The sequence below is a fragment of the Polypterus senegalus genome, chromosome 14 (assembly GCF_016835505.1).
Source record: "Polypterus senegalus isolate Bchr_013 chromosome 14, ASM1683550v1, whole genome shotgun sequence".
NCBI classification, from domain to species: domain Eukaryota; kingdom Metazoa; phylum Chordata; class Cladistia; order Polypteriformes; family Polypteridae; genus Polypterus; species Polypterus senegalus.
The window spans coordinates 77,336,623-77,359,195 of record NC_053167.1 but is presented as its reverse complement, the minus strand read 5'-3'; the positions used below and the strand labels follow the sequence as shown (position 1 = coordinate 77,359,195).

General features: G+C 38.0%; 1 protein-coding gene across 1 annotated transcript in view; it reads left to right on the top strand.

The window, feature by feature from the left end:
- The window catches only part of LOC120543499 (E3 ubiquitin-protein ligase TRIM41-like), a 41,311-nt gene that overhangs the window by 3,707 nt on the left and 15,031 nt on the right, over positions 1-22,573 (top strand). The window contains exons 2-5 of the mRNA XM_039776578.1: positions 4,435-4,530; positions 4,640-4,873; positions 13,104-13,123; positions 17,880-18,007. Of these exons, the coding sequence (XP_039632512.1) occupies positions 4,435-4,530; positions 4,640-4,873; positions 13,104-13,123; positions 17,880-18,007 (478 nt within the window). The remainder of the gene's footprint in view (positions 1-4,434; positions 4,531-4,639; positions 4,874-13,103; positions 13,124-17,879; positions 18,008-22,573) is intronic.

Below are 22,573 nucleotides of genomic sequence, written 5' to 3'. Positions count from 1 at the left end.
AGAGCCTTGTGGAACACCATATAGAATATCATGTGTACTTTGAAGTATAATTAACACAACTAACAAAGAATTTCTACCTGTTAATTAAGACCCAACCCAATTTAAGACACTGCCTAGTGGCCCACTCACTGACTAAGGCAATTTCTAAGAATATTGTGATCAATGGTATCAAATGCAGCACTCAGATCTAAGAGGATGTGAACAGATAAACTGCCTCTATCTGCATTTACCTGCAAGTCATTTACTACTTTAACAAGTGCAGTTTCTGTACTGTGATTTGTTCTGAAACTTGTCAAGAACATAATGTTTATTCAGGTGATCATTTAGCTGCATAATGACTACCTTTTCTAGGATTTTACTTAAGAAAGGCAGGTTATAGAAATAGGTCTAAAAGTTTCTAAAGCAGAGGAGTCGAGATAATTTTCTTGAACGGTGGTTTAACAGCAGCAGTTTTAAGACAATCTGGGAAGACCTCCATATCTAATGATGAATTTACTATGTCAAGAAATCTATCAATTAGCATGCCAGATACTTCTTTGAAAAAAGTTGTTGATATTGGGTCAAGGACGCAGGTGGAAGGTCGCAGTTGAGAAATTATTATTAAATTATATAAATCAGGTAAATCTATCCTGGTGAAAGATTTTAATTATCTTAAAATGGATAACCGGGGTTTAATAGGATCAGTATTGGGGGGATGTACTATATTTTTTCTAATATTAATTTTGTGATTAAAAAATATAGCAAAAGTTTCACTGGATGTTTTTTTGATGCATTCCATTGAGAGACCTGGGTTTAGCAAACAATCAATAGTAGAGAATAAAACTCTTGGATTACCAGCATTGTTATTTGTAATTTTACAGAAGTAACACCGTCTCTCAAATTAAGAAAATACAATTCAGTAAAAATTGTTAGTCACTTAGCTGATTACATCAGTTAATTGCTTTATTGATTCGAATCACCCACTTGATACTCACAGAATTTGTTGTGCTTTGAAATTGACAGTTTCAGAATTGGATGATTTTTCTGTCAGAAAAAGTGGAGATCAGGGTTGGCCATAAAATGTACAGATGATGTACTTGTAGTGCTAACCTTTATTCATTTTATTATGCAGGTACCAAAAAATGTTCTGCATTCCTACAGATGGCACAATGTGGCGAGGCATCACAATGCAATTCGGGAATCAGGCTAAAGTGGGTGTAGCCATTTGTAGAATATAGTCAAAAACATAAATATTTAAGCAGTGGTTATAGAGCGACATGAAGTTGGATTTGATCACCACTGGAGAAAGAGAGAAAAAGGGCCAGAGAGATGAGTGGAGTGCTGGCATGGAAATTGAATAGGGTGTGAGAGCGATCAAGACAATGTCAGTTAGCTGGGGTAGTTAGCACCGTTGAGAGACATACCTAAAAGGGAGGATTCCAGCATGTTAGCAGTTATAGGCGATTGAATGACAGTTTGGGATTCAATGAAATTTCAAGATGTTTCCTAGTGTTGTTATGTAAAGCCAGAGTGAATCTTGGTGAGGTGAGCATGAGGATTAGCATTTTGTCTGTTTGTTTCAGGAATCATCATTTCAAGGTCAGATCTGCAGAACATCAAAGCAGTGAGGACAGGGTAATGGATTCAAGCAGCTAAGGTTTACTACAAGAGTGGACCATGAATTTGACCTTGAGTCTAGATCAGGGGTTTCGAACTCCAGGCCTAGTGGGATGCAGTGTCTGCAGGTTTTCATTCTAACCCTTTTCCTAATCAGTGACCAGTTTTCACTGCTAATTAACTTAATTTCCCTTCATTTTAATATCCTGCTTTTTAAGGATTCAGTCCTCTGAATTGATTCATTTCTTCTTTAAATATGTGCCAAAAAGAAGCAAGACATGAAACGAGCCAACAGGTGACCCGATAAATTGGGATTTCAAACTCCAACCAATTTCACTCCAACCAATCTCTTAATGAGAAGCACATTCTTGCTGTTGATTAAACCAATTATTGAATTCCATGGCCTGTTACTGCTCTCATTCTGCTACAGCAGATATTTCCAAAAGCATTGATTTTTCTGTTTTTTCTAAGATCACTGTCAAAATGTTTTGGGGACCTGAGAGGTCTACCTTACTGAGACCTTAACCTTTCTTAATTTTCAGATATTGTGCGATGGGCACAGGTGAGTTGGTCATGTGATGGGCTTGTTTTGTGTCTCATTATTGTTTGGCTGCTAATTAATGAAAATGAGACACCTAAGGGGCCTGAGCCAAGTTAATATAAACTAAGGCAAAAGTAGATAATTAGCAGCAAAAACAGGTCACTAATGAAGAAGATAGTTAGAATGAAAACCTGTAGCCACTGCGGCCCTCCAGGGCCGGAGTTCGACACCCGTGGTCTAGATGATTGAGACGGAACAGAGCTGTGAGAAGGAAAGTGATCTGGGGAAGAGTCTTCCCAGAATATAGAAGAGCAAGATTCGTCAAGATGTTTTCAGGAATTACCCCTGAGTGACTATATACTGTAAGAGAGCTAAATGGCTGGATTGACGCCTTGGCTGGATTTTGTAAATTTTCTTACCTGAATATTTCATATTTTCGGGAATTATTTATTGTATTCTTAATATAATTGCTTTTAATATATTTTTTTCACTGTTTTTGTAGTGGTCTGTGTCCTTCATTCCCTCACTAGTGTCCGATTCATGAACTAGATGTCCATGGCTTGATATATGCTGGGGTTGAGTACAGGGGATATCACACAGCACGATCATCATCACTGCTGCATAGAGTCCTACAGTCTTATATGGTTTATAAAAATGCAAAAGTACTTGCTATTAGTTTGTGTAATATTTTGAGATGAAATAAACTGCATTACGCTTCTGAATCTTTTTCTTTTTCTTACATCTTGAATAAGTAGATGTTTAATGAAATTGCAACATTAATTTCAGTAGTGTTATTATAATGGAACCAGGAATATTTTTCAAGGATAGACACTGTCTGTGTGGAATTTGCAGTTCTACCTACTGTATATCCATATGGATTTTTCAAGCTACACATTTTTGTTTTGTATTTTAGTTTATAAGACGATTCTACACTGGCATTGGTTAATGTGTTTTTCTCTGATGGTGCAATAAAAGCAGTCTAGTTTTTTTGGTACCTTTGAACATCATTCTCTTGGGGTAGGCCACAGTTCTCCACCATACTGCAGTGTGTAAACTGGTCCCTGAATGCTATTAATGCTGTATAACAACATTTTCCATTTATAACATTTCTGCTTTTGTCACCAGGGCCGTCATGGTAGCACGTACAGTCATTATCAATAGGAATGTTTTAGTAGTGCTGTGTCTGTAGGTCAGCTTTTCATATCTACTGATTCTGTGATAAATGTTTTCTATTAAGAATGATAAATAATTCTAAAACATATTAAAGAACAGTACTGCTTCCTTCATTGGTGTCATGTGCTTATTTTCTTTTTTAACAACCTTGATTTATTTATTGTGCACTACTAAGTGAGGTTTATTCATCAGAGAATTTTTAGAATTTGTGCTTTATCAGCTAATTTTTTGTGTGGTTCATCTGAGAAGAAAGCTTTGATACGACAATATGGCCTTAGAGAAATCACTGTGAAACTGTTAATATATTTGCAATGACACAATCATTGTGCCCTTTCATAAAAATCCCTAAATCAAGATAAAGATGTATGTGACCTGTGATGTGCTGGTATTTCATTGGGTCAATTGCTTCTTTATGGGCTAGTGCCTCTAAGGGTCATATAAGTGTATTAAGTAGTGTCTAAAATAGGTAGATGAATATTGATGATTTCATACTGTAAATAGCGACTTATGCTAAACGTGCACACATACATATACGCTGTATAACTTGCTAAATAGCTGCTAATGACACTCCTCATGTGTACAGATTTTTACTCTTGTACTTCCTTGCATCCCAAAGATTTGCAGGTTAGGTTAATTAATGTTTCTTAATTGATTGTGTATTTTGTCAGAATAGGCTCCCAACTTCTGGAGTATAAACGTTCTTTCCATACCCTCATGGGTTTCAAATCCCAGATACGCGGGGATGTTAACTGGTAACTCTGTACTGGTCCTGTGTGGACGTATGCACAAAATTATCCTGTAATGAACTGGCGCTCTGTTCAGTGTTGGTCACTGCTTTATACCTTAGGATCCCAGAATAAGCTTAAGAACTTGTAACTTTCAAATTAAACAGGTTTATTTTTTGATGGAAAGGTGGATGTATATAACCTTTATTCAGTCTGAATTTCGAGTTTTTGTAACCATCAAATTCTTACTAATGTCAACTTAAAAAGAACCCTTACATTGATGTGGAAAAGTTGTGAAAGATATAACATTTAGAATAATGGTAAATTTGAAGACAATACTATGAACAAGGTTGCTTTCTTAAAAATTAACATGTACAATTTATTGTAATTTATTTTTAGGAAGAATGCCAAGTAAATTTAAGAAAAATAAGAGAAAATCTTCTGCACATTCAAACTAGTCACATGAAATTGGATCAGACTGCCTCAAATTCAAAGGTAATGGAAGTTTAATTTTAAGTTTTAACCCCACACAAATTTCCAGTTTCATTTTTGCTTATTTAGTGAATGTAAATTGAAGAGTGTCACATTCATGTTTCACTTTTAGAATTCTATTGAGCAGCAACGCCAAAGCTTTCTACATTTCTTGCAAAAACTAAAATTATTTATTGATATCGAAGAAGCAGCCTGGGAAAAGAAATTTTCTGTAGATGTTCTACTGGAAAGTAATCTGCACAGGCAAAGTGAAGAGAAACTGCAACAGATGCAAAAAATCCTTGAGGATGCCGAATGTGCCTTCAATAATGCAGTGGCAAACCAGGACCCCTTAACTTTGGTTCAGGTAACCTAGTCATAGTTTTGTTTTTGTGCAATGTTCTTTTTTAAGATAATTTCAGTTCTTGGGTGTTCTTGCTATGCTTCAAATATGTGTATAGTTAACTTGCTGACATCATTTTATTTAATTATGAACTATGTATGAGTATGATTTTTTTTTTTATTTATGAGTTCCAAATTAGGTGGGTGTAAAACATGTTAGGAGTTCCCATGGCCTGGTTTATTGAAATGTTTTATTGCATGAACAGTTTGCTGCAAACTGGTAAATCTGTTATACAGCCATTTTTATTGTGATTTATTTTAAATGGCTTAGGATAATTATACTCATTTTCCTAACTCTCTTCAAGTCCTCTTGATAAGAATAGGTGGGATTGTGAGACTGACATAACACTGAAGTGGCAGTGAAAAGTTTACAATAAGAATCGTTTGTGGTCAAGTGAGACTTGAATTTTCAAACCAAGCTACTTTTGCTGGTTGGTCTACACTCTTACCCTCTTCTTCAGTCTAGAGTTGTGAATAATGACTGAATGGGTAAATTCAGGGGCGGAAGTGAAGTTCTCTATAGTCTCTGCATGATAAGATAAAAATCTCAATAATCTGATGGAACCCTGAAATAGAGCTGCTGCTCCTGAGTTTAGCCAGGCTTAGTAGGACCTGGCAGTGTGTAGCCCAATACATAGTACAATATTTGTTGTCCAGCCTTAGAAAGTAGGCTTCCCTGATGAAGCTAGAACCTGTTGCTGGGGATGTAGTAATCTTATCTCTTTTTCTGCACTAGTTTTTCACTCCTTAGTTCCTCATCTATACACAGTTGCCAAGGTTTTTTTTACTTCATTTTTGAAATTGGGAAGTGGATGTGTTACATGGTAACCTTAATGGGAATGGAAAACTGTTTACCTTTTAAAAAGTAAAAATGTGTTAATTACCTATACATTAAAGTGCAGTCGTACAGTGTTTTAAGAAAGTACTGTATGTTGACCTCCTGAGCAAAGTTAACATGTGAAGATTGGACCCTTATTTCATTATTACCCTATATACACACATAAAAGTCGGGTTTTGAAACCCGAAAAATTGATTATAAAATCAGGTCCAGTTATGCGCCCGTTCAGAAAGGCGACGCTTGCATTTTGTTTTTACACCTTCTTGTCTCCTCCAAATCCTGCATCATTTTCTTAGGCACGTCGAAGTTTGTTGCAGCAGCACAGTTACCAATTTCTTTTGCTACTTCAACGACATTTAATTTAAAACCAGCTTCATATTTTCTTCTGATCGAATGCTCCATTGTAGATAAGGGATGCTCTTACGATAAAGGTGTATGAGGGTGTGAGCTGCAAAAAACACAAAACAGTGCTAACGTAGCTTCAGAATAGTTTGGGTATTACCATGTGGTCACATATGCAAAACAGAGAGAGAGCGAGAGGTTAGGAGCACCTTATTCTCTCAGGTGGGCGTTAGCATATCATAATCTCTTGGACCAATGGCGTGAGTTTTCCGCATTCAATTTATACGACTGACATTATAAAATACCAGAAATTATACGTTAAAATCAACTCCCGACTTATCCATGGGAGAACTTACCCATGAATACATACGGTAAGTGGAGCAAATTAAATTTAAAGAGGGTTGTTGTTCCAGGTAGGAAAATACTGAATTTGGTCAATGAGTAGGTGAGTTGGATCAAGTATGTGGTAGCACTCTGCCTGCAGTGCCTATTGCACAGCTTATGTTTAGAAGAGCATAGTATGCTGCCACACAGTCTGGAGGCCTTGAACTGCAGGGCTGGAGGTCGTTTTATGATGTGGACAAGTGGGCAGAGTAGAGAGTTAAGCTAGTTTTATACAGTAATTAATCTTAGAACCTAAGAGCTTCTAGAGTGTGAGGTGAACAGACAGGCACGTTTCCTCTAGTTTATTCAACTTCATGCCACCCCTGTGTCTTCTTTAATTTGATGCCCACAAGCCCAGCTGGTCACCTTCTTGGCATCTGCCAGTAGATCAAAATGTCCTACTCCAACAAATGACACTGAAAGGTAGCATTTATTGAACAGTCAAAATACAACAGAACTGCCTTTTCTTGTGAGTGCAAGTATAAGCAACCCATCTTTATTATCTGCCAAATCTGATTAAAATTTGAATCTGCTGCACCAAATAAGTGCATGTGAATAGTAAGGATGAGAAAGGTGGTGTAGATTTGAGTTAACCCTCCATTCCAATTTTAACACATACTAAGATCAATAAAGCTTCCAGAGGGTCTTAACCCCTTATTTCCTAAGGTTTTTTTGGCAATTAATGCACCTAAATTATACATCCAAAAATGAACAGCTATTATTCTGCTAATGTAAAAAAGGAGCTGCAAATGGCCGATGAGCATAACACTCCAAATTTTTTGTAAGAAAGTATTTAAATAAAAACATTTGTTTCACACCAATATCAACTAAATCATACACACACAAAAGTGTTGCTTTAGGGATTTCTCTCCAAAAACTGGATTTTTTTCAGTACATGACCAAGACATTTTATGATGCACAACCCTGGAATCAATTTTCTTTTGTGCCTCATTGTGTCAGCTATGATTTACCTGGGTTAGTTTTAATATTCCTTAGCATTGCAGAGTTTACCATTTTTGGAAACATGTAGTCTCTTGCACCTGAACAATCTCTCAAAACAAGGATTGCAGTTGTGTGAGGTGGGGTATAATTTATATGTATATCCCCACACATACACACTATATATCTCTCTGAATAGACAAGTTAACAAATTGTAATATGTACCTATAGTTATGTATTCATCCAAACCTTTACTTTCAAAATTATTTTTTATTGTTGCTTTTTTTCTTGTATTTCACAGCACGAATAAAAGAAGTACATACCTACATTTTCATTCCTGCTTTTTCTAGTGCTAGGGACAGTGTCTTTCCAGGCAGTCCTGGGTACAGGGCAGGAAACTGCCTAGGTAGGGCCTCAGAGCTAGATTACACACATGCACACAGCTCTACTCAGGGGGCAATATAAAGTGTCTGGTCAACTTAAACGGCACGTTTGGTATGCAGGAGATAAACGGGCATAGTCAGAAACAGTGCTTGAAGTAGAACCATATTGCAGGTGTTTTTATTTTTCATGGCAATACAGTAGCATTTGATGGAAGGGTGGAGTTGTTTCTGTGAAATTTTGAGTGCTGCAAAATAATTACATTCAATAGAAGAGTGGTCCCCAATGAAAATACGAGCAGTGTGAAATACAGTGACATTTAACTGAAGTGTGTCTGGGACACAAGAAACATCGCAGGTACACTGTAATAGTACTAACTGGTACGCTGAGACATGTTGCCAGTACTCAAAGTTGGTATTGGAAAAGTACTATTCAGAAAACTAACAAGCAGAGAAACTTGAGGCCATCATGGTTGAATTGTAAAACAGCACACTGCAACGATTCCAAGTTATGCTATAAGCAATACTTACAGACATATGAAAAAGTTTGGGATCCCCTCTTAGCCTGCATAATAATTTACTCTACTTTCAACAAAAAAGATAACAGTGGTATGTCTTTCATTTCCTAGGAATATCTGAGTACTGGAGTGTTTTCCGAACAAAGATTTTTAGTGAAGCAGTATTTAGTTGTATGAAATTAAATTAAATGTGAAAAACTGGCTGTGCAAAAATGTGGGTCCCTTTGTAATTTTGCTGACTTGAATGCATGTAACCGCTCAATACTGATTACCTGCAACACCAAATTGGTTGGATTAGCTGGTTAAGCCTTGAACTTCATAGACAGGTGTGTCCAATCATGAGAAAAGGTATTTAAGGTGGTCAGTTGCAAGTTGTGCTTCCCTTTGACTCTCCTCTGAAGAGTGACAGCATGGGATCCTCAAAGCAACTCTCCAAAGATCTGAAAACAAAGATTGTTCAGTATCATGGTTTAGAGGAAGGCTACAAAAAGCTATCTCGGAGGTTTAAACTGTCAATTTCAACTGTAAGGAACGTAATCAGGAAATGGAAGGCCACAGGCACAGTTGCTGTTAAACCCAGGTCTGGCAGGCCAAGAAAAATACAGGAGCGGCATATGTGCAGGATTGTGTTGAATGGTTACAGACAACCCACAGATCACCTCCAAAGACCTGCAAGAACATCTTGCTACAGATTGTGTATCTGTACATCATTCCATAATTCAGTGCAATTTGCACAAAGAACATCTGTATGGCAGGGTGATGAAAAAGAAGCCCTTTCTGCACTCACGCCACAAACAATGTCACTTGTTGTATACAGATACTCATTTAGACAATCCAGATTCATTTTGAAACAAAGTGCTTTAGTCTGATGAGACAAAATTTGAGTTATTTGGACATAACGAAAAGCTCTTTGCAATGCGGAAGAAGAACACCTGCTACCTACTGTCAAAATTGGTGAAGGTTCCATCATGCAGTGGGGCTGTGTGGCTAGTTCAGGGACTGGGGCCCTTGTTAAAGTCGAGGGTCGGATGAATTTAACCCAATATCAACAAATTCTTCAGGATAATGTTCAAGCATTAGTCACAAAGTTTAAGTTACGCAGGGGTTGGATATTCCAACAAGACAATGACCCAAAACACAGTTTGAAATCTACAAAGGCATTCATGCAGAGGGAGAAGTACAGTGTTCTGGAATGGCCGTCACAGTCCCCTGACTTAAATATCATCGAAAATCTATGGGATGATTTGAAGCAGGCAGTCCATGCTCGGCAGCCATCAAATTTAACTGAACTAGAGAGATTTTGTATGGAAGAATGGTCAAAAATACCTCCATCCAGAATCCAGGCACTCATCAAAGGCTATTGGAGGTGTCTAGAGGCTGTTATATTTGCAAAAGGAGGCTCAACTAAGTATTAATGTTGTGCTCAAATTTATGCACCTGTCTAATTTTGTTATAATGCATATTTTCTGTTAATCCAACTGACAACAGTTTCTAAATTTTCAAGCACATCCACAGCACAATGTATGAAAACAAATTGGATATCTCAGTCACGTTGAAATGTTGGAGGTGGGTAGGGCATTTACAGTCAGCTAAACGTGTAAGGAGAGCCTTCACGTGTCTGAAGCAGTTCTTTGTGGGCAGGTGGACACAGGTTTATCCTGCTTAGTATAATAGATTGTTATCATAGATCCAGATTGTTACCACAGATACACACACATGAAGTTGTTTCTGACAAATATCAGGCACTGAACCTTGGCTGAATTTACTTTTGTGCTCTTGGATATTTAATTTCGGTTCGAGTTTCCTTAGTAATTAAATTTAACATGCAGGCACTATTGCAGTGACAATCAAAAATAGTTATTTTTGTTTGAAGTTAACACTTTTCTGGTGTTGTGCTTCATTTTCATGGTGTTAGGTAGTTTTAAATTGAGATTCCCATATGTCTCGTACAAATGAGCTTCACTATTCAGTGGTGTTCCAAAACAACTCTTCCTCAGTCTCTCTGAGATTGCTCCTGTTTGTGCACTTTTAAATCTCAACTGAAAACTTTCCTCTTCTACAAACTTTTGTCATCTGTGTAATTTTTTTTTTCATTTTGATGCACCAGCTATTTCTGTTGTACATACTGATTTACACTGTTATAGTGTATTCCAGGGGATCACTTTTCAATTATGAAAAAAAAAATGCACACCAGACATACAGTATAATATATGGCTTGTCATGTGTGTGCGCATGGGTGACAGTTTAAGGGCTCAAGTGATGGTTATTCTCCACGAAACTGGGGATGGTGCTGTGTGATAATGTTCTCTCATTTTCTCCCTCTGCAGACCAGAAGACTGACGACTCTTCTATACCAACATCGCTTCTGGTTTCTGTCCACTTGGACCCGCCCCTTCCTGCCCAGCTGTGCCCCACAATTTAAATGCTCAGGGTGAAATCTCCACTTGCGACACGCCTCCTCCAGCTGGTCCAAGCTGATGTCATACCTGAGCAGCACCTCTGCTTTTAGTTGGTTGTAATTACTGGCCGCCTGCTCATCGAGGTCGTAATAGGCCCACTGTGCCGGTCCCCTCAAGAATGGCATTAGGATGTGCACCCACTATGTACGCTTCCAGTGATGAGGGGTAGCAGTACATCTGAAAAAATTAGAGCTCAGTATTGTTTTTTGGGTGGAGGGGTATCAATACCTGGGACAGACCCATCTATTGCTCTTGTTGGAAGGAAATGCAAGCTCAGTTACGTACCTCTGATTTAGCAAGCTGAGTCTGTTATTGACCGAATTGGACTTTGAGTGCCTGTTTTTCTGTAGTCATGATTAAATGATCACTGGCATGTCCTGCTGTTCTGTCATCTTGAATTTCACCAGAATCCTGTAGACTATGCCATTGTAAGAAGTAAAGACAGAGACGATCAGTGTTTTAGGGCACCCTGAGGCAAACCCTTTGTAACTGAATATATTATTTCAAAAACAGAGAGGTTAGGAGCACACACTGATACAGTGCATTGCTGCACCCACCACACGACGAGCCAACTAAGGATCCAGATTAGGACCCGAGTGCAGCCATACCTCAGCACCACACTAGTTCAGATGGAGTGGAGTTTTTTTATGGTGGCTAGAGTGCCAATTCTGCCACCAACCCCCCAAGTTTTTCCCTGCAGGTTGGAGGGCCTACATGCAGGGGCGGATGCAGATTAACCCAGGATGGAGCAATTGCAGGTTAAGGGCCGAGCAGAGCAGAGACCCTTTTGACATTTTATGGGATTTGAACCGGAAACCTTCCGATTGCCAGTGCAGATCCCTAGCCTCAGCGCCACCACTCCACCCATGTTTGTTTCAAAAACAATCATGTTAAAATGCAAAAAACAGCCTTCTTAGACTTGAGCACATGTTGACACTGCCCAAGATGGTGGATTTCTGTTCATGTAGCAGCTGGGCAGGATGAGGTGGGTCTAGCTGTATGGACAATGAAAGTGATGTTTGGTGGAGGAGAGCCATCATTCTTCTGGACTACAAAGGGAGGAAAAGAGAGAACATTATCATACAGCACCACCCCTTGGATTGGTGGAGAATTACCATCATCTAAGCCCTTAAACTGTCTCCCATGACTCTCCCAGCTTCTGACATTTATTTTTTGCAGTAGTAAATTTATTTCACATAACAGTATGATCTTTAATAAGGTGGCTATTAAAGTGGAAGAATATTACTAATTCTTGCGTATCACCCATGTATTCTAGAAATAATTTTTGTTCTTAAATAGCTTAGTTTTGACAGATATGTAATGGAAAGATTATTGTATTTGTTTTCTCATATTAAGCATCTGTTTTTTTATTCTACAAGAAATTTGTAAATGTGTCACTAGATGGCACTTCAAGTATTATAATAATCTGTGGTAATGATTTTCATGTATGCATCAGATTGAGTGAATGTTATTTACTCTCGAAATATGATGCATTTTCCTTTTTAAAAGCAGTACTGGGTGAAGTGATTTTATGCTGTTAAAGAGGGTTTGGCAGAGAACAAGATCTAAAAAGTGACTTTTGAACTTAAACTAATTGCATAACCCTTATGTCAAAAGCCTTGTGGAACAAATTCTGAACCAAAAGGAAAGTAATTTACAGATCAGTAGCAGTACCAATAAAATGCACAGACTTCATTATTATGGTTTTGAATATAATAATAAACTGGAAGAAAATTAAAAATCAGCTTGAGAACAGAATTTGTTTATTTTACAATAAGAGAGACAACAGGTATAGCTTTTATGTACTGATGCTTTTATGTTTTAATAAACAAGAGCTTACTTTAACAGAACCTACAGAGACAGAAGGCTTAGTGTTGCTATCTACAGTAACAGCTCTAGAATCTTGGATAAAGTCCTGGGTCTGGATTCTAGCCTAGTGAGCATCTGTCTAGACTTGTTGTACACCTAATATCTGTGTGTATTTTTGTCTGGTTTCTACTTTTTTGTCCTTCACTTCACTTATGTTAGGGGAACTCTCATCCATGTGAGTATACTCTGTGATAGACAAGCACACTGTTAGGTTTGGTTTCTACCTTGAACCAATAATGCCAGGAATAGGCTCAAAATATAAACTGGATTAAATCTTCACGTTTGATAACCGATGAATACTAGCTGCAACTGTGTTTCTGCTCTCATAGTCCACAGATGTTTATTCTTTGTTTGTATGCTCATGTGTTTTTTTGTTTTTTAACTTAAACTATGTAAAGCAAAGCAAATAATTATGTATTGTTCTTATTAATTTACCTGCAGTAACAGTCTTGTGTTCTTTTAATAGGTTTTAAAAAATACCTCCTGGTAAGTATTCTCTTTTCTGTTAACTACTTATTTCTTGAAATTTATTGCTGTGTTTTTATTATAAGCTGGGAGACAAAAATTAACTGTGTTTTGAGAACATAACAAAGCTCAAGGACTGATTACAATTCAATAAAGCTGAAATAACATTATAGTCAATTAAAATGAAATGGCAGCCATGGTTCTTGTACCTTAACTGTAGAAAAGTCAACTTAACCTGTTTGAACAACATTGAAATAAATACTTAATTTTACTTTTATACCAGCTGAAAATATAGATACTGTTTTTCTCACTACTGAGTATAATAATAATTTCTAGTGTATGTGGGAACCCCCCCGTCTATTCTTACATTGACAATACATCTAAAGCAATTTTTATTTGTTGTGAATAGTATTGGCTTTTCTCCATGCCCACAGGGATATGTTCTGTTCGGCTTGTTACAAACAAGGAATCAGACTTGCCTTTACTTTAGTTGACAAGTGCTATGGTGTGGTGCCAGATGGCTCCAACTACTTTCCTCCTCAAATTTAGTTCTTTTCGATTGTAATGATTTATATGAGATAGAAAGGATAAAATTGCAATAAGGAAAATGTCAGATAATAAAGTTATTGTGTTATAATTGTAATTTAGGGTGACATTAAGCACCCAGAATTTTAGTATTAAATGTATATTTTAAAACATTAGAATTAGACTATTTGTATCAATGACTGTTACTTTAGTAAACTATGGATATATACAAATAGACTGAGCTTTGCACCCAACTGTTAGAATTCTGTATGGTAGTGCAGTGGAGAACATTGACTAAAGGTGCCGTCTTATTGAGTTAGTAGTTTCTCCCCATATTTGCATGGAATTTTGTTTTTCTCTGGGTACTGCAGTATTCTTCCCGCGTCTGAAAGACATATGTGTTAGCTGAATTGGTAGTGTGGCTTTGCCCTGTGTTGAACTTCTACTCCATCCAGGTTTTGGGCCTGCTTTGCACCTGATCCTGTAGGGATAAGCTTCAACTTCTAAATTTAACAAGCTTTAGTAATTCCCACCTATTTGTGTGGTACTTCCCCCGGTGTGGGAATAATTCTTTTTTGGGTTTTTAAATCATAAAAAAGCTATTTGTATAGAGCATTGACTTCCAACTAGTTATATGTGTAAGTTTGCAAAGGCTGTGTCACACTGGGATGTTTTACCACCTCACAAAGTCTTTTGTTATTTTTATTTACCTGTGCTAGACTAGCCTCAGTATAAAATTTGCTTGCCTACTCCACAGGTTATTTTTTGAAGCCAGTTGTTGAAACATCACATTCACTTTGCCCTTCCAGAGGCACTTCTATTTACCAGGTTTCATTTGTACCTGAAAAACCTTGGGGAGTCAAACCACATTACTTTGCGCCTTTGTACATTATCTTTTACTCTTCAAGACAATTCAACAAAGATCCCAATGAACAAAAATAGGCACATCTGATGCATTTTGGTAGAATATTCAATTTTGAGTATGCTCCCTACACTTTGTTCATCATGAATTTAAAGAAATATTGCATTTTACTTTTGCTGTTTCATACATTACATCAGAGAAACATTTTAGTGTGGCTACTTGCAAGACATGCAGTTTTTGCCTAAAGTTGGTTTTCGGCTAAATGGAAGATTAGGTTTCATTAAGAATGAAATTAGCAGGATATTTTATAATATGTTACTTTAATATCCGTAAATTCTACATGCATAATTCAAAGTTTTGTCCATATTTCTAACATTTTCATTGAAATTGTAATAATAAAAAAAAGTAGTTAACAAATAACAAGTTTAGTTTTCTCAATTGTGTTGCAGTCACTTTTTATATTAACTTTAGCTGCAGCAACTTGAATATGGAGTTCTCTTCAGTCCTATGCTAAATTGCTTCAGCTTAATAACAAACATTAGCTTTCCACATGAACCTGCTTGTCGTAGGAGCTTCCTCAAAATTTCATTTGGTTTTAGGTTTGGTCTTTGTCCATTCCAAAACATTTTAATTTCTTCTACCTTTTTTCTATGAAGCTTCCCAACCAACCCCAGTAAGATAAACTTTTTGAAAGTTCTCCCAGCTCATGCCCTGATTATCTGGGAGTGAAATCCTGAAGTTTTAGAGTGGAAATAATAGATTGTTATTTGGAACACATGCATTTCATGTGTGTTCCGTTTCTACTATAATCTGTGTAAACACATTGTTAAAACAGAAACTTTTTCATATTTTAGTAATAAATGACAAAATGTAGGCATAAACTATATATTGTGTGAAGCCTGAAGTCCAAAGATAAAAATAAACACTTTCACAAAAGGTTCAAGGATAGAGAGAAGTGTGTACATTGCAAGAGGTACACGTGTTGTAAATGTAGGAAGGACGGTCCTTGCGTGCGTGTGAACTGTTAACATTTGAATCTGATGATTGCATATAGAGCTGAGCTGACCTATCTGTACTATTCTTTCCTCTGCATATCCAGGAGTACAAAAGAAACCAGCACCATGCACCCAAAAGTGGACACTGGCAAGATCGAAAAAAAAAAAAACATGCGGCCACTGATAACAGCAAGATGTTATGCGAATTAATATGAATAATGTTGCATCAATGCCACAATTCTTTCCGAAATGTACTATGCATGTCATAAAATGAATAATTCCAAATATCATATACCTATGTCTCTTTTTTTTTTTTTTGTCACTGCAGCTTTGACATCTGTAATAGATAGCCCAGCCACAGACAGACATTACACCAATGTCCAAAACACACGGGTTTATTATCACAACTGTTTACAGGTTCCTGTGACTCACAAACGACTTCCTTTGTCTCTCTTCGACCTCCTCCACTCCTCTTTCGCAAGCTCCGTCTTCCTCCTCCCAACTCCGGCTCCCTGATTGGAGTGAGGCTGCCCCTTTTATCTTGTCCCGGATGTGCTCCAGGTGCCTGACGATGTATTTCCGGCAGCATTCCCCAGTGTGGTGGAAGTGCTACCCTTGCACCCGAAAGCACTCCGGGCATAAGCCATCCCCGGTATGTCAGCACTTCCTGGTGTTCCGGAAGTGCTGTCCCCCAGGGATCAAGGACCGGCCGAGTACCCATGGAAAAGAAGCGCCGCTCTCCCGGCTCCTTCTTCCTCCAGGCATCCCTGCGGGGTAGGGTTCTTGGCTGTCTATCACACATCATGGACCATAAGGTGCATACTAATTCAACGTGAGCAGGAACACTCAATAAAGCTGAATGAAAAAAAAAAATCAAGTGACAGTAAGATACGAAGAAGGCAGATTCACCAGCGTTTTGTGTGTCAGCTTTTATCCATCCAGATCAGAGAATTTCCAGTTCGATTGTCTCAAAACACCACTCACAGCTACAGTTATTCCCAGTTTCAAATAAAAACTAACAGCGTCAGATCCCTGGGAGGGGCGGTAGTATGTATCGTGATCGTGACTGAGAGAATAAAAGTGGGGAAAAAAAACGCTAACTTTTTCAAGTACTATAAATGTACACTGGCTGGTACAGGCGCAAACCAAATATATGTGTTTATTGTATAATGTTAACAGCTCACTACTCAAAACGGTAAATATAAGAGGCTGTGAGGATCGAACCGGAGGACTCTTGATTACAAGTCAGCAGTTCTTACTGCTGCGCCACAGAAACTGTTACATCATCCTTGAACCTTTTGTGAAAGTGTTTATTTGATCTTTGGACTTCAGGCTTCACACATTATATAGTTTATGCCTACATTTTGTCATTTATTACTAAAATATGAAAAAGTTTCTGTTTTAACAATGTGTTTACACAGATTATTGTAGAAACAGAACACACATGAAATGCATGTGTTCCAAATAACAATCTATTATTTCCACTCTAAAACTTCAGGATTTCACTCCCAGATAATCAAGGCATTAGCTGGGAGAACTTTATGCACATTTTGCGGCGGTGGGGGGATGTAATAGTAGGCTGCTTGCTGCTTGTCTTGATCGGCACATTTACAACACAAAAGACACTGACAGAGAGGTGTGAAGGGGTTTAAGGTGGGCTGGATTTACGATTTTTTTCGTAGGCTTTGGTAATTCTAGTGTTAAGGTGTTTCAATAGGAGTTAAGATAGACAAAGAGTATAGATACAATAGAGGTTATATTGATCTTGAAGCTGTAATTAAGCTGTTTCACGTTCTTAAGATTTTCACATATCAGTTCCTATATGAGTTGGAGTGCTAGTGCAAAGGCAACAATAGGATAGCCTTAGTCTCCATTTTAGAAGGGCTATCAAATTTAAAAAAAATGCACCCATTGATCAAAACTAGCATAAAAAAGGACAGCAAACAATAGTAGAGAGGTATTTATGTCCAAGAAAACACAATTTTTTCCCATCTGTCCATACTTGCATTTTCTTTCTTATTATTGCCATTTGATCAGCACTGGGCACTAAACTTAAACACACGCACTTGCTTACACCAGACCAGTATAAAGTATCAAGCAAAGTAATCACTGTATCTTTGGGAAGTGGGAGAAAACCGGAGCACTTGGAGAAAATCCACACAGATACATTCCCTGGTTCAGATGTGAACCCAGATGTGAACTTTGGAGGTTTATGGCATTAAAACTTTCACCATTCCGTTGGGGTTCCTATGTTTATTTTTATTAATAATATTTCTTAATAAAATTAACATTTAAGAAATTTAGTTGATTTTTTGCCAGATGAAATGATTAGAGCTTGCAATATATTCTTAGAAATGGTTCCACTGTCTTTAACCTGACCTGCTTTCTCTTAAAGGGATCACATTCTAGACAGTGACTTTTGTTCCAGTAAAATCCATGAGGTCATGCAAAGTATGTCCGCTTTCCAGAAGGGATTAAGAGGGAAAATACCAGTACTTCGCCCCTTACAAAATGTGTTCCAAGGTGTGTAAAGTATGTTAAATTGGAATTTCTATTTAGGTTTACATATGAATTACATAATGTTTCAGTATTTTCTATTGGTAAGCAGTATTCACAATATGGGTAAAATTGAATCCGGGGTATTTTTCATGTTTGAAAGTATGAAGGCTTTAAAAATATTTAGTTGATTTTTCTTTGAGGAGGGTTTTCTTTTTCATTGAATACCTAAATATGCTGTTTTCGTTAATTATATCAACACAGAGGACAGCCTTATTGCTTGAGTTACACACCAAAATAAACATTCAAATGAATTTCTTTTTATGTCATTAGTACTAGGGTGTTGTACCGTGTTAGCCATTATGAATGTAGTGAGAAGTCAAGCAAATTGACACCTTTTATTGGCAAACTAAAAAGATAACAATATGCAAGGTTTTGAGGCAACTCAGATGTCAGGCAAGATGCCATTCTAAACTCATGCTAAAGCAGCCATTATATTTTCCTAAGGGGTTACATGAGTCCAGATATAACTAATAAAGTGCTGAGAATAATCTTTCCTGGAGACGTTTTTTTTGGAGAGCATCTCTAAATCACCCACTTTTTGAACAATCTGTCTTAGAAAACTGTTTTGTGCAGTTTTTAAAAATTCAAAAGTGCTATTTAAAATTTTTAAGACATGTTGTAGTATAGTCAGAAATCTGTAATACAGTACTACTAAAGTGCTAAAGTTTTGTGATATTGTACAGGCATATATCAAACATGTGAGCAATTCATTTTTATGATTTTATACTCCACATAAAAACAGACTTGCCTGGAGAATAGGGTGAAAAAACTGTGTGTGCATTTTTTTTCTTTAAACACTTTGTTCTGAACCACACTCTTTCATGAACTGTGTGTGCTAGATCACAGTGGTTTGAGTGGTATATTTTACTAATATTTGAACTGAAGAAGTCAGAGTTTACACCTGTGTTTTACACTAGCTGTTAGTCCTTTATTAAAACGATATAGCATGACTAGATATTTTTACTGCTGCATTTTACACAAATCAACTGCTGAGAAATCCATTCAAAAGGCTTAGCTATGTAACACTAAAAACCAAACCTCCTTCAGTTCAGACTAAATTATTTTTGAAAATTAGTATTTAACATACAGCCATCTCCAAATGGTATATTAAATAAATGATATCTAGGTGTTGTGCTCAGATCCACACACTTAAGATATTCAGCAATGCATTTTCAACTTTTGTTAGACTAACTGATTGGACAGCTAGATACTACTACTACTACTACTACTACTACTACTACTAATAATAATAATAATAATAATAATTCTCATAGGACATCAAAATCTACTAGTAGCTTTAAGGATTTTGTTTTTTGCATTTAGTGAAGGTGTCAAGCATAGCTAGTGAGTTATTGATGCTCCATGGGTGATATTGAAGTGATTTTGAAAAATCAATCAAAGCTTGGAATGTACCCAGATTAAGCTGACACACCAGCTACTCAACAGGATAGAAACAGTCTCTAGCAGCCTTGTGTTATAAGTTAAAGGTGGACTTCATGCATGGTGAAATTTCTACTTGTTTTGATGTACAAAGATAAAAACACGTAATATAACTTATTTTTTAATTTTCAGTGTGAACAATGACTGAATTTAAAATCTGGGATGTTCACTCAATTTATCTGGTAAATCCTCCATTGCTCAATTTTTTTAACTACTTAGCTGGATCTTTTATTATTACAGGCAGCATGTTTTAATCAAGTTTTCCTTCGTGTGGACAAATTGGAAATACATTTGGCAGTCTGTGGGGTTACCATTTTTTCAAATCTACTAGTCAAGCTGCGATTTCTAGTAGCCCTGCTTTATATACAGAGTGGAAGGTTACCTGCAACTTTTTACAGCAAAGTTTTGTTGTACATGAGATATATATATATATCTATATTAATATATACACAATATATAAACAATCTTCTCATGGAAGAGAATATTTTAGTAAATAGACTAGTCTAAGTTATCGGTGTAGACGTCAGTGGTTTAAAGTGCACCATGCAGTGTCTATATGTCTGTTATATGCCATTTGGTATAGGAGTCGTGATGTGCCATCTATAGGAATGACAAATGCAATGCATTTTATTACTAAAAATGTTTGTGAAGCACCATCTTTAGAAATCGCACTAGGACAGACACTTATTCTTTTATTAAGTTGGATGATTTTTGAAGGATTATGACATTTATGCATTGTCCTTTTTCCAATGTACACAAAATATTTTATCAAAAATGAACTGAAATTCTGCATTAATGTTAATCAGTACAGGTAGTCATCAACTTACGACAATGTTTAACTATGGTGGGCCAGTCGTAAGTCAAACTGGACATAAGACAGACAGAAACGTATTCAAACCTGACCGTATGTATTATACTGTATAATAAGTTCCTTATGTCCTTTTTTTAATCATCATTCTTCACACATTGTGTAGATTTTCTATTTTTGTGAAAGTTATTTTATTTTGTTATAACAAAATTGCATGGGTTCTGAACCTTGAACAGCTTCACGATTCCTTTCTTTATCTGTGTTATGGTATCAGTGTGAACCTCTCAGTGTTCTTTGTGTTAACTGTGAGAAGAGGAGTTCCGGCAGAGTTTCCATGTTTTCTGTTTTTGTATTTTAGGCAGTTATAATAATAAATATTAAAAGATGCACAAGTTCAGTGTGCTTTCATTACCTTTTCATGGCGGTTCGCATGTAGCAGCACATCCTGAGTCACAATGTAGAGGCTTCGAATGTTAACGAGATTCAAAGCCAAAACGCAGCAGTACAGCATATACAGAGAAGGGTAAAATGGAATAACTTAAAGTCACATGCGATTGCAGTCACTTTTTCCTTCAGATACTGCTTAATCACCTTAATTTTTGTGTCAAGATCAGTTGCCTTTTTTCCTGTAAGACAAATGTAACTGAATGTAGTTGAAACTGCTGCAGGTAATAAACTGATAGAGATGAATCTGTCACTGCCTAAGAAGCTGGCATAGCCAAAATTGTTTGCCCATGAGACACAGTAGTGGCTGTTAAGTCAAATACACAAGTCTTAAGTGAACGACTACCTGCATATCCTTTACACTGTCAAGAACTTTTTGTTGACTACAGCAGGTGATCTGTGTATACAGCTGTGTTAAATGTCACACTTGGAGTATTAAGTGGGTATCTCATGCTAGTAAAGATGAGATTTAGGCTTGAAAAAACTGTTCACACCGCACAGTGCCTTGGGTAATAGTAAAGGAGCATTTTCACAATCAAATTAGGCAAGAAATATTCAAATTAAAAAGTAAGTAAATGTTCAAATGTATTCAAACCAGGTGTGGCAAAGGCACTACATAGGCATTGACCTGACACAGACTGACAGGGGCACGTGTAGAACTGAATAAAAAGGTTTTAATTTTTTTTCATCTCTGGGCTACGCCTTCCTCATACGCACAGACACAACACAGTCCCAAAGCACACAAAAGCAAAAACATCACAACACACTCTTCTTCCTCCACTCCTCCTAGGACAGCTTTGTCGGTCTCCTCCCAACTCTGGCACCCTGAGCAGTGGCTGCAGGCTCCCTTTAAAGCCCTCCCTGAAGTGCTTCAGGTGGTAATTGGCCTAATTAGGCTGCACTTCCAGGTGTGGCTGCATTCCAGCACATGGGCTCATTAAGCCTTGCAGCTCCTCCGGGTGGTGGCCACAAAGCCCAACAGGTCTGAGCCCTGATGGCCCATGCCTGTGGCCCCGATTTAACCCAGTAGGGCTGCCACCACGCGTTCCAGGCCGCTCCCCTGGTCCCAATGTCAGAGGGGCGACCAGGCCAGGCATGGGTCCTAGCCATCTGCCACAGTGCCCCCTCAGCTGAGCCCCGTGGGGCACAGCGGCTCGTCCCGTGAGGACTGGTCTCTTCCAGAATGGGGAGTCAGCGTCCTTGGGTCCATGGCTCTGTCCTGCAACGATACAAGGAAAAGGCCGAGAGGTGCTGCCTCGACACCTGCGTCCTCCACAGGCAACACCTCCAGCTGTGACCACAGTGGTTGCACTCAAAGCAATGCCGTTCCCCTCTGGTGCTGCGGGACCGGAAACAGGACGGGAAGTCCTGCCCCGACGTCCGCCCTCTACTGTCTGTGAGCAGACGGGCTCATGCTGCGCACTGTTTGGAGGCTCCTTGTTCTGGGGTGCACCGACGGCCTGGGTTCCCTTATGGAAAGAAAAGAGACCTCTTGCCGTCGGCGCCCTGGTAGACGCCTGCGAGACTGATGCCAGCAGGTGGGACAAGGTTGTTTGGCAGCCAGCATTCTCCAGTCACCTCCTTGCACGCACTTCTGCCGTGCAATCAGTCCTCGCAGCTGTCTATCTTGTAGGAGGTGCAGCTACTTGGCAAGCGGAACCGACATATACTGCTGCCATTTCACCCGGCCCTCCTATTTCTTGCTTTACGGTACAGGCGTCACTTACCTGTACCACTGCATCACACAGGCAGGGGAATGCAGCGTTGCCCTGCTTCAGCAAACCCAGTATGGCTCCTAACTGTACGCCGACCTTCTCCAACCACCGAGTCTTTGCCTT